Source organism: Neodiprion pinetum, chromosome 3, assembly GCF_021155775.2.
Source record: "Neodiprion pinetum isolate iyNeoPine1 chromosome 3, iyNeoPine1.2, whole genome shotgun sequence".
Classification (NCBI taxonomy): Eukaryota; Metazoa; Arthropoda; class Insecta; order Hymenoptera; family Diprionidae; genus Neodiprion; species Neodiprion pinetum.
Window position 1 is genome coordinate 20,149,058 of NC_060234.1, and position 13,282 is coordinate 20,162,339.

At 38.3% G+C, this 13,282-nt stretch overlaps 2 protein-coding genes across 13 annotated transcripts in view; one reads left to right on the plus strand and one right to left on the minus strand.

The window, feature by feature from the left end:
- The window catches only part of LOC124214016 (protein expanded), a 143,997-nt gene that overhangs the window by 68,582 nt on the left and 62,133 nt on the right, over positions 1 to 13,282 (plus strand). For 3 of the 4 annotated variants that reach the window (XM_069134215.1, XM_046615954.2, XM_069134216.1), the window contains one exon: positions 6,517 to 6,673. The exons of the other annotated variant lie outside the window; for it this stretch is intronic. In XM_069134215.1, the coding sequence (XP_068990316.1) occupies positions 6,560 to 6,673 (114 nt within the window). In that variant the 5' untranslated portion in view covers positions 6,517 to 6,559. The remainder of the gene's footprint in view (positions 1 to 6,516; positions 6,674 to 13,282) is intronic. 4 annotated transcript variants of the gene reach the window in all.
- The window catches only part of LOC124214018 (putative sodium-dependent multivitamin transporter), a 68,006-nt gene that overhangs the window by 6,166 nt on the left and 48,558 nt on the right, over positions 1 to 13,282 (minus strand). The gene's annotated exons all lie outside the window — the stretch shown is intronic.

Sequence of the window (13,282 nt, forward strand, 5' to 3'; positions counted from 1 at the left end):
ATATCGTACATAGTTTTCTTACGCAGGATGACCTTTTGCTTCTTTCAGTCACACTGGACCTCCCCTTAAATCTAATTTTTGAATTATTTATATAACCGGAACGTAAGAATTCCATCTAAAAAATTATCTGTTCTATGATTTTCACTGGTGTTGTAAATCTCGAACCTCAAGTCCTTGATAGTCCTTTTGCGTATTTAAAATCATCCATATCAACGAATATGACTAGCATTTTAATCACAACTATGAAATAGCTAATTTTATGGATATAATCGTGGATTATTTAAAAAATTGAAATCACGAAGTACGACGTTAGGCAATATGCATGGCGCGTTTGTCGCACCTTTCTTCACGCCCGCATCGCCGTTGCGGTTCGTATTCCAGGTGTACCAATACATACCGTAGTTATAGCAGCATAAGTACATCTCGACACGTACAAGAGTTGCACTCTGCAAACGAACAGCGTAAAGAAACGGTTACGGATAGAGAGCACGGAGATCTCCTAATGCTAAGTTGGCATCGCATTATCGAGCAGCAGGCAGTTAGCGTAACTTAGCATTAACATAAACATAACAATACGAGGAGTTATTCCTATGGAAATTACGGGTAGTGCGGTGATATGAGTATCATGGGAATGCAGTGAAAATGAACGGATAACCGATCAGGCGAGTTTATTTCTCGCGGCGTTCGCTCATTCATACTGTTACAGACTCAATAATCACGTCACATTTCCGGTATTCGGCAAAACGAACATCCGGGAATCCGAAGAGTCGAGTAGCGAATGGAAATTCGGTCCTCATTCTTTTACCTTTAACAGGTGAGGCCAGTCGTTAGTTTCAATTCATATAACGTAAGCGTGTTTCTGCCCTAACTTGCACACTTTCGAAAATTACGTTCCACAAATATTAAAATTAAGCCAACTCCCAGAATCACGTATAAACGGAGGCACGCTGACGCCTCCTAACTTACGAAGAGGTGGCTGGCTGCAAGCCGAGCTTTTGCATTATGCATGCGGACTTGGTGTCGCGTATACTCTCGACCATTCGGATCACATCGATACCCAATGGGAATATATATGCGGGCTGTGCTAAAGTCAGACCTTCTTTGATCAGGCGTAAATGTACGCTGAGGATTTTGCCTTTAAGACGAGCCTAAGATCGTTTCAGGATGAAGCGTACGAATCGAAAGATTGGAAAAGAGAAGAGATTATTTAAACATATCCAAGAATGTCATTCCAGCCCGGGACGGTGAACACGAATTAAACAAGATCAGTTCTATTAATTAGACTTGGAGATGAGCAAATTGAAATAACACGAGCTAAGATACTCGTATCTACAATATCTGAAATTGTTTTGTAATCAGTAAATCTAGATGATTAAACTCTGGTGTTTTTGAAGAAATTTTCATGTTTTTGAGCGCATTTTTATCGCTGACTGGATATCTGTAAATTGTATAAAATTACCTGTTCACTGTCTAAATAATATTCGAGAAATTTCACATTACATTATACTTGTAATGTCTTAAATGAAATTGTTAACGAACATTTGTTGTATCATACTGTACTTACACAATTTTATACTCAGCCTGTCTGGAAACAACTATTTGGCAAATATTTTCAGGCTATCCATAGTGAACAAATTAAATAGAAAACTATTGAAACTGAGTCAAAAATACAAGAGATATAATCGGTTTGAAATTTCTTACTTGTAACCATCTCTCAAATCGTTGGTATCTTCTGTTAATTGAATTGGTTCAGATTCATTTCTATTGCACACCACGGAAGTTCATAGCAGGTATGGATGTTGATTAATTCACGTTCGGCATTAGCGAATATAACATCTTACGCCTATGATCAGATAAAAATATCACCTCCGTAAAACTTGACGCAAACAGCAGATTGTCGGGTACTTCTGCCTTATTTTAATCGACGTTAGCGTTTTTGGCTGCAAATAACGACTGCTATTTTCAGATTAATATGATAACGGACTATTTATGACTGACCAAGATCTTATTCATACTATCGATATTTTTTTAATAAATCCTACTCGTATTTTGGTTCGCCAATGATAATCTTATCTTATTTTATCCGATGTTGTTTCTTTTAGATTAGGTTCTGTACAGGGTTCAGATTTTCATCGCAGATATTTTCCGATACATTCTTCGAATATGTCTGCAGCGAATAGAAAATTACTTAACAAAAACGGATGGTTTGAATATTTTACTGAAATGTCTAAAAAATGGTTGTACAATTGCACTAAATCATATTTGTCCATTAAATACGAACTAGGTATTAGTGACAATTTTAATTTTCTATCAAGATCGATCGATCATAAAAAATCTCTATAATAAGCAAATAGATAAATGCTACATTTAGCAATCATTTTACCATTTCATACAACTGCCACATAGTTGACTAGGTTTCATAATTCATTCTGCAGGAATTCATCATCCGAATTCAGCGTTACTGAGAGCTTGAGTTGCTGAGTAAGCTCGATCGATCGAGAACTATGATTCCGGAGCAGTCATAAAATCTTATACAGTTACATCACGACTTCCAACTCGGAGACTTTCGTATCGTTTAATATTATTCGTCTACGAGCAGTTAAAGTTACAAAATCATTGCAAGGGATCCAAAATGTCAACGATGTTCTTCATTTACCTTCCGCTTGGCCTTTTACATCACGGTTCTTGAATCACCCTTCGATACCGGCGTGCAACTGATCTTGGAAGGGAGATGGATACCGAACGACGATGTGGCGCGTTGAAACTAGCATCCTCGGGGATGCTTGGAATGTAAACAACGCCCATCAATCACAGGACCGAAGAGTCGACACGGTTCTGGGTACAGGAAATGAAAGATGGCTAGGTTAGGGATTATAGGTACGCACAGAAGCATCTTGGTTAGCGCGTGTTACGCAAGTCGAGTTAATACGTGGACAGTAGAAAGTGTGTTCTTGGCGTCGATTATCGTGAGGTTAGCGATTCGTCGCGGTTGAGGTTTAATGCACGCGTTTCTAGGAGCCGAGGCCTCGGACGTGCGCGAGGACAAGCCATCTCACTCGCTGTTCAATTTTAATTACGATACCCTCTACGATAGCTATTCTGGCTTCTCTACACTCCGGGAGGCACAAGCCAACTCGCAGCTCACAGTCCCCACATTCCGTCCGTTCCACTTCTAATGACCGCGGCTTCTACCCGTCGACAGACGCGTACCTTTCAGCTCCTTGGTGCCGTTCTTACTGACGAACATGGCCTAGGGGAAGATTGGAAGGATTAGAAGAACGTGAAGGATTCATCAGAGTCCTGGTAGTTTGAAAATTTTGCTTTATCAGATCTGAATTGAGGAAAGATCATTCACCGGGAACCTTCCAATGCTGCGAACCTTCGTGGAAAGGGATGCAATTGGGAATTTGTCGAGTGCTTACACCAAGGTGGACTGAAATCGTGTTAATTATTCGCTTTCTGGAATAATTTAGAACAGATCTGGAGGGCAGTGCGATGAACATTTTTCCACCCCCAAATAATGATCACCCTAATGTAGATGCTGCTCGATATGTTTCAATGGCTCCATTTATCCGAGTGGCACGATCTTTCGTTCCGAATGCACGAATGTGAAATGGAACGTGATGAACATTTTGATGACCGAGTGCCATATCTTAATTACCAATTTCGAATCCAATAGCTAATGCCACTGCCACTTAACTCTAGTCCGAATGATCGAATTGTTAAAAAGCCAGACAATGATTGAGTTGCTTTGTTCAAATTGCCATTCTCGAAGTTTCAAGCTGTGAAAAGAACGAAAACAAACTCCTACAATGTATTCTCGTTCTTGACAACGTTTCATTTCGTTATTGGGTAGATGATACATGTCAGGTATGTAAATTTATGGTTTTCGTTTTCACGGGCCAATAAACCGTTTACCGTTAAACCGAGGCAGGCGCGCGCGCCGAAGGTTTATCATCGTGGTCCAAAACATGGAAATGGAATCGCTAGTCCGATCACCAGGGTTCGTGATTTACTGTGGACAGAAGCTGCGCGGCGATACTCGCGTTCCTAACCTACTCTTCCGCGAATCCTCTAAAACAGCAATATGATTTGTGTGCCTGGTGTCCTGACTCGTAATTTGCATACAGCCGTTTATTCTTATTTCAAATGTTACGTTATTGTAACGAGGGAATGATCTCTTGCCTGCCGTTATACGTCATGTGATTTTTAGAAGGTCTCATACACCTCTTCCGGTGTCCATCACATGTGCAAATACTCCCGAGGAGCCAAAGAGGAATCATTGTAACCGCATCTTGCACGTTACTGTCCAGACAGATGCGAGTAGATGCGTCTATACGAGCTTGTTGGATCATTCTCACTTTGTTAGCTTCTCTTTTTAATAAGCCAATTCAACTCGAGTAATGAAACAAAATCTTTTATTTCTCCGGACGGCAGGACATTGCGTGAAAATTATTTGTTTAGCCGCGGGTGAAATTGCTATTGAGGCTTGTACGGTAATGTTTATTAATGGGTTCACAGTGGCTCGTTATTTTTTTGAAATGAAAACTGGAACGAGCTTTCTTTCTAAGCAAATTTTATGTGTGCCAATGACTCGCGGCGCAAGTGACAGGAGAAACAAACGATACGTTGATCATAGACAAATAAACTTCCTGTAGGAAAAAGACACGTTTCAGTTTTGAATCCAAGAAAATAATAAGCCACTGGGAATGGTTAATGAAAATGATTGTACACGTTGCTGGAATATTCATTCAAGGGGTGCCGGCATAATTGAACTATTGACAAATGACGAATGTAACGATACAATCATTCTATCACATCTTTCGTAAAACTTGAATTTCAGAGTTACGCTAGTTTGAAATTCAATTCATTTTATTCATCATCGTTGGTAATTGAGACGAGCAGTTTCGAAAAAGAAAAATTGGTTGTTTCAAGCTTCCAAATGCGTCGTTGTAGTCTGAATTTAGCTCTCAAAATGTCGAAAGAAAATTTATTGAGTAGGTGAATATGTATGACAAACATTTGCATAATAATGATTGATAACAAATTTACTAGGAGTACTAAAAAAAAAATTGGCTCTTACAATGTTTGGGATAAGATAGAAAGCAGATGATGGTAGGATTAAATATTATCCAGCTCTGTGACGAAGGTGAAGCAAACCATAAAAGCTGAATAACTTTCTCTGCTTTTTCGTTTTCGTTTCTTTCCACGCGGTACACATTGAAAAAACATTTCATTGGTGGTTCTGACGCTTGTTTACTCGTAATAGTAGTATTTTTTCCAAGATTGTAGAGAGTCAGAAAAGACGCGGGATGATACAGAAATTGAATGACAATGATCAGGAACGATTGGCGACTCGTTTCATAATACGTAGGCAGTATATATTTTACCGATGCCGGAGTGAAAAATATGAAATCATGCAATGGTGGAAGTTTTGTACAAGATATTTATTGCATACGAATGAAATGGCAGAATTTATCAGCGATTTCTCGAGGCTAGTGCAGCACTGCAACCCGGCAAGTTCTGTACAATCCTCCGCCGAGCAAAAAACCATTCCAGGATCTTCCGTAGAATGATAATTGGTTTCGAGAAGGAAGGTACAACAACAAAGTGAAGCTTGCGCGCAGCTGTCTGGCTAGAAATATTTGTAGAGATATAAAAAAATTTTCAGGTATCATCGGCATGAATGTTTTCTAGAATTCGAGAGACCACCATCGTTTTCCATCGTATACCATACACTCACAGATTTTATTACCTTTCAGCGAAGGTCGGATTCTTTACGCACACTGCGAAAAATTTCATTTGCTAGAGTAATTAGAAAAATTCGGTAAAACAGGTATCGTTAAAAAAACTCTTCGAATATTGTTGGAATTACGAAAAACGAGGTATCTACACGTAACCATTTTGCGCTATGGTCGATCCTTTTTTGGTAATTGCAACGCAAAATCAGATGTTCGGTTTACTATACTTTTTTAGTTAAACAAGGCTTTAACGTCAATTTATTGCTGCACAAGCATTAAATTTTCGCAACAGTTGCAAGAAAATATAGTAAGAGTGATCGTAATGAGAAAGAATAGTAACGGATACTAGACTTTCCGGTAACGGCTATAAAACTAATTTTCATTTTCTACCTAGAACAGTATTTTTCGATTGTGGTAAAAAATGAAAATGGTTATCCGGAAGTAAAAATTTCTCTGAGCGCGCTATTGGAATCTATAATACGTTTTCGGATGTCCATATGAGAGAAGCTTTCCAAAAAACTAAAAATCAACGTTACAATTAGTGTTTTATTTTTTAACACAAAAATATCTGTACCGTTTCTTTTTATTTTAAAAAATTTTTCAAACGTACACTCTCGCAAATTATTTTTCACGGTGTGCGATATACGTTTGTCCAAAAAAGCACCAGTCGTGCAATCCTTTCTGTCTCTCTATATATTTCTCTCTCTCTCCCGAGTCCTACTTATTCTCGTCTTATCGAATGATAATTGACAGAAGTGCTTTAACAATGTTTCAGTCAGGACGCTAGAGCGTAGCGGCGGCGACATGAAGCATGCAGCATGCGCGGTAGCGGTGTCACAGCTGCGCGGTCCTGCCTTCAACCTCTGGTGTCCGCCAGCCGATACCTTGCCGTACATGCCCTCCCAGGTGACCCTCTCTACTTTGTCGTCGAGGTGAGTAAGGTTGGAAAATAAAAATGATCGCGTATCGAAGAGGTGAAGATATGGTTGAACAGCAAAATAGGCATGAGCACATCCGTGAGCAATATTGAGGAAACTGTGAAATATATGGGTTTTGAAATGTTTGCTCGAGTTTCAGGCCTTTAGAGAAAAAAAAAAAAAAAAAAAATAAAAATTTTGGGCGTTTTTTTTAGACGTCAAATACTGTACATTTAAAAAAAAAATTAATAACAACAGAAATCTTGCCGAATCGAATTTACCTAAGACCGAACCACGGATAACCAAATTTTTTTTTCCCGTCAAGCAAAGGTAGTTTAAAGAGTACAAAAACAGGTAACCAAATGTATATTCTGTTGCATTTGAAAAATGCAGGATTTAGCGAGCTCAGTTGCAAAATCCCATCAATATGCTCATGAAAGTTGAACCGGTGACTGAAATTGATGCAAGAATTGGCCAAGTTCGGAATTGCTTTCACGTTAGCTAAAACCTGACTAATTGCATGTATTCGTTCAATGACAGTTTTTATTCCAGAACAAATTTTACTAACGAGAATTGGGCAAACCATTTCGAACATTCTAATTCACTATAAAACCTTTTATCAAATCGTTAATACCTTAGCTTGTGTTTTTCGAATTTTCTTATTTCCTACTGACTTATTGCAATTACATCGTAAAAATGTTTCGTTTGTTTTCATTATAATTGGAAAATTTCTTCCTGAATTCGAAAAATATCGAATCGAACATACCTTAGCGGCTACGTTATAGTTCAAGATCTCTCTCTCTTTCTCTCTTGTTTTTTCGGATCATGATCTCGAAAAATTCTTATGACCAGGGTCACCGACTAGCTCACCGCTGGTCATTAAATTGAACAAACATGTCTCCACATCATCAACAGAATTACGAATTGCTCAATTCAACGCAAACTCTTTATTCGGACATATCGACTTTGTCCGCTTACTGTTCGAGAGAGCAAAGTTTCATATCACTTCAAATCAGCATCCGACACGTGGATACATTTTCACATCTCTGACGATCTTGTTCGCATTCAGGATTCTTTTCTTACACGCAATGATAGAGAGGGGAAAATGGGAGGTGGAGTGGCTTGCTACATTCATACGTCGCTCACCACGAAAATCATCGCTAACTCTCCGAGTGAATTTGATAGTAAACCTGAGTTTATTATACTTGAACTACGTGCCAGAAGCTCCGAAGTTTTATTGTTTGCCTCTATTTATCGACGTCCAAAAGGGCTCTACTTCTTTGATGATTTTCTTGTAAAGCTAAACTCCCACGTGCACTTATACGAGAACATCATTTTTACGGGCGACTTAAATTGTAATCTTTTACACACTTATTTCGAATCAACCTATGTTCGAAAATTCGTGTCGTCTTTCATCGAAAAAGTGAAATGCTGGTTCGTATTTCAACCCAAGAAGAAAGAACGGACGATATCATCGTAGTACTCGCTTTTTCCAACTACGAGGCGAAGAGTTCCGGCCTCCCGAATTATTTATGTCAATTGTTTACAACAAATAAACCGAAGAAGACCCGAAAAAGTGAAATGCCGGTTCGAAACGAGACTCACTTCCTCCTTTAGTTGTAAATGGCGTTAAATGTTGAGAGTGTTTGTTACTGCACACCTGTCACGGAGTAATCAAGTCTCACTGATCTCGATAAGAGTCGATTCTGCTCTCTGCAGACTAAAATATCACAAAAGTTCACTCCCTACTCAACTTAGGTGTAAGCTAGTTACTGCTCTTATTTTTTCCATCATAGACTACTGTTGTCCGGTACATCATGATGTGACTGATGAGTTGAACAACAAGTCATAACGGCTCGTAAATCGTTGCGTTAGCTTCATATTCGATCTTAGGAGAGATGAGCATACATATATTATCACCTTATTGGCACCAACTCCAATGGCTATCGGTAAAAAATCAACGACTTTATTTTCTCACTTGTTTTGTGTTCAAAACACGTTACCTTCATATCGCTTCTCATGTTGTTAACAACTTTTTAGCATCAGTTATTCGCCATCCTCCGCGTATTGAAGCTCCTAACTCACAATACTTCATTCCATCTCACCGCACAGTAACACATCGCAACTCGTTCCATCTGTCGACCATCTATTTATGGAATTCATTACCTTCGTCACTTACTTCTTCCCATCATCACCTGTATCTAAAAAAGATCTGTTTTCACACTATATTTGACTGATAAGGAGCCACTACTACCACCACTCCCCCTATCTTGGTTCGTTATTGTCGAGACGATGTAGATTGCCAACGTTTTGATCTAAGAATTTCTTTTTTAAGTCACATATCATCTTCAACATGGATTGTGATTTGTTGTACTCTATTTCTTTTTAAGATAGTTTGTAGTTTAGTTTTTAAGGTTCTGTATGTTGTTTAATGTATTTCGTGAAACAATCTTCCTTGCTTCATAGTTTAACTAGGACATAAGTAAACATCTAAACTCTTTCTCTCTCTCTCTCTCTCTCTCTCTCTCTCTCTCTCTCTCTCTCTCTCTCTCTCTCTCTCTCTCCGTGGGTTTGCCACAACATACTTAAGTTTTGAAAAAATTAAAAAGCGTCGCCCCAAAATGTGGGCTCGCCCGACACGGAATACCCCATAAATATGTCATCGTGTCAGGCGTTTCACGCGCTACGCAGAGGAATCTATGCGCCGGCGAACGCCGCCACGCACTGCCAATCTGACGTTTATAAATCATGCGTGCCGTGTCACGTCGGCTTCCTCCGTCAATCTCTGACCACCGGCAGATCGTCCAACGCATCCTGAACGTAGTAGAAATAATCACACGCTCTTCCTTTTTCATCTTCCTCTTCGTCTTCTTCTTTTTCTTTTTTTCTTTTACGAGGAGGCGTTGCGCGACGACGACGATACATCGGAGATCCATCGATCCTGCTTGCGCGATTTGACACGGAATTTCAGTCAACGAAATTCTCACGAATTGCCATTAATATTCAACCTTACGCCGCGGCCGTCTCGAGTTTCTCGGTAATAATGCTTCAGCAGTACCTTCGGTATCTTCCTACGCGTTTAGAACTCCGGAGTCAAAGGTGTCTCCGCAGTGTGGAGGAAAAAAAGAAAGGGAACAGAATTTAGAGTGGAAAAAAAAAAAATAATAAAAAAAAAAACACATAAATAAAATAAAAATAAAAAACCCGTCTATGTGTCTCATGTCCGTCAGCCGAAGCCCATCAAAGCGGCAAGCGTTCAGATGGCTTTGTAAACGTCGGAAAAAAAAAGTTTCTTTCGGATCAACAATTCACGTTACACTCCCACGCGCGCTTTGACAACTGCACGGATAATTGCGTACGTATGCCTGGAAATAACGCGTACGTACTGTGAAAAAAAATTCACACCGTTCAGCGCTACACACGTTTACGTATGCATGTGTAATGTATAATAGACGCTAGGAGAGGAATACGGAACAGGTCGAGTTATTGTCTATGGTACTTACACGTTAAGGATAATTCATCAGTCCAGCTGACATGCAAACACTGTGAGAGAAAATCTTTTGTCAAAGTTACCTGTAGAAATTCTTTAGTAAAATATTGCTATCTCGTTACAATAACGTTTGAAATATTGTTGATATTACTAGACAATTTGGTACAAGTAACTGTTTAATTTATTTGTAGTTGTCATTGCTATATTGTTTTTTTTTTTTTTTTTTTTTTTTTTTTTTTTTTTTTTTTTTTTTATTATCGAAACAGTAAATCTCTTTGTTTGATCAGGTTACTAATCTTTTTTCACTTAAACAAGGCCTCGAGTAGCTGTAATGTATAAAAAAGAAGAAATCGGTACCAGATTATCTGGTTACCGCTACAAAACTCAATTTTGTTCTGTATCCGGAAATGTATTTTTTGGTTATCGTAAGAGATGAAAATAGTTATGGACCGTACAGTAACTACGATAATAAACTTCTCTCGGACGGTTGTAAGCAACAATATGTGCGGAAAATATGCGTGTGTCTAATCTTGTGAGTCCTTATAAATTGGTTTTTCTACGATATTTATTTATTTATTATTTATTCAGTTTTTGTAAGCTTAATGTTAATGAAAGCGCCAGTAACGGGACTTTCAAGACATCTGATATCTTTCGAAGATACGCGATCGTTGAAAAACATGAAAGAATTCCGACCGTTGTTCAAAATCATTTGTAGGTTTAATTATGATTTTTTATAAGTCTGATTTACGCATATCGTTAATCCGATCCAATATCTCTGTGAAAATCTTTGTAAATCAATGCCTGACGGATACAAAATTGTCTTAGTTAATTTTCTTGTACTCACGAATTGTTGCGTGAAGTTTGGCATACGAGATTTATGAATCACGGATTTATGATTCACCTTTAACTTCCCATTACCAAAAAGACTTTCAACTGACGCAATAATAAAAGTGTTCTACATTCTGCTCATTTCGTCAGAATATATTACTGGCTAAATTAAGAACGTCGAAAATTAAAGCTGATGAATTTTTTTTTTTTTTTAAATTCCGTCCAAACAACTTCTAATTTTTTTTTCTAATGACATCACATTTCTTACATCCCGTCCGTTACGGAGATTGTTGTTGATATTCATAAGATTGAAATTCGCAACGTTAACTTAACGATGCCTCGAGTAGATTTTTGTAAAAATCGTTAATTCGCAATTCTGGGATCTTTTAAATATGAGTAAACTGTAATATAACGCAAAACTTGCTAGAGTGTTTTTCTCTCAACGTTGTATCACCTTAATTCCATCAACTCCAACTCCGTTGGTATTATTTCTCTCTGTCTACGACTGCATGCCGAGAATGATCGTAAGCAGATTCGCGTCTGGAATATGCGGAAAACAGTTTGAAAAAGCGATGAGAGGAAACAGCAGGTATGAATTTGCACACTTTAGCTGGTTGTGGATACGCGCGCAGGGGGTCAATTTAATTCCTTTAGTAAGTGCCCCGGATAAGAGCCTGGAATTTCTAATAACACGCGTAATGAGCTCGTTAACAAGGATCGCTACTCTGGTGTGTAATAAGCGGAAATTGCTTTGCTCTAGAACGGTGAGAGCCTTTGATGATACGAAGAGCAATCGCTCGGGTCGTTTAACTATTCACGTTAAAGAGTGTATCGTTCGTTCGTTAGTTTACCCGTTTCTATAACACTCTGAGAAAATACGTCTCGCTGACGGTTATACGATTTACTAAAGGATTGGAGATTTGAAAGAGTCCGATAGAAAACAAATTTTGTCCGTGCCTTGCAAACGTAAGATCGTTTTCCACGTCGAGAAATTGATTTTTTTTAAAATACAACCGTTTCTCAGTGTTTTACTGATATAGCAGGCAAGTTTTTTTTTTTTTTTTTCTTGAAATTTTTCGTCGACTTCTGCAACAATTGCCATTTCAACAACGAATAGAATCTATTTCAATTCCTCCTTTTTCGTCAATTACATTAAACGTATCTCATTTTACGGTACTGCAATACCTTATTCACTAGTTTATGGTCTTCGAAGCATCGTTCTTTGCTTCTTATTGTAATTGTCTATTCGGGAAGTCAAATGCGTAATCCACTTGAAATTTGAAATAGCTAACCTGTAGATGTTTTTTCTCTTGCGTATACGCTCGTTCCGTTCGTTAGTGTTTTTCTTCGTCTCTGAATCTCCCATGACGCACCGGATGTTCAATCCTAGACAAAAGTTAACTATGTATACTCACGCATAAACACGCGCGCGCACGCCCACGCACAATCTACCCATCCTGCCGTGACCGTGAAGTTCATGACACGCAAGATCGAAACAACCCAGACACGCGGTGTAAATTTTGCTGCGAGTAAAGTGTAGAAGCGAAAAATTCCATACAGAGTTTGTTACAACGACGTTTCCTTACAACGACAAAGCAACAGGTTTCATCATTTAAGCGGTGGATCAATTTTTCCGTACATTCTCATTTGTGAAATTTTTTGTAAAAATAAATTTTTCGTTGCAATGTAAAAATCCAGTTACCAATCATCGGTTATGAGTTCGTTGATCGGTAAACTTGAAAGACGAATTTTGAATTATTATGGATTGGAAAAGGTAAAAGATGATTAAAAATTTACTGAATCAATCGATAATTAACATACGCGGAGCGCAATCGCGAAGCTAATCTAATGCTGATACGTTTTGCGGTATGAAAATTGGAAGGAAGAAATTAAAATTAACACACGAGTAACAGGGCTTTAGTTGAAGTACCTCGAGTGTAACCGAAAATCTTTAACCAAGCTATTTCACGGTATGCGTCGTCATAAAACATGTGTTATTTGGAATTTCAAACATACGAAAAAGAATACAAAAACAATCCAACTAACAAGCATCGAATAGACCGAGTAAGAGGGATTCTCAAGATGGAAGCCGTTTAATCCTAATCCTAATACGTCTCAGACTTGAAGATGACGGTAACACCGATGAATACTACAGTATAAAAGCGTAGAGTAGAAAAGTTTGAATAACTCGAGACAATTTCAAAGTTGATTAAAAAAAAAATTGATGTACTTCATCCAAGATCTAGGGATCGCAGGTCAAATAGGATTGCTTGCAACTTGCGATATGAACGGAATCACATTCACGA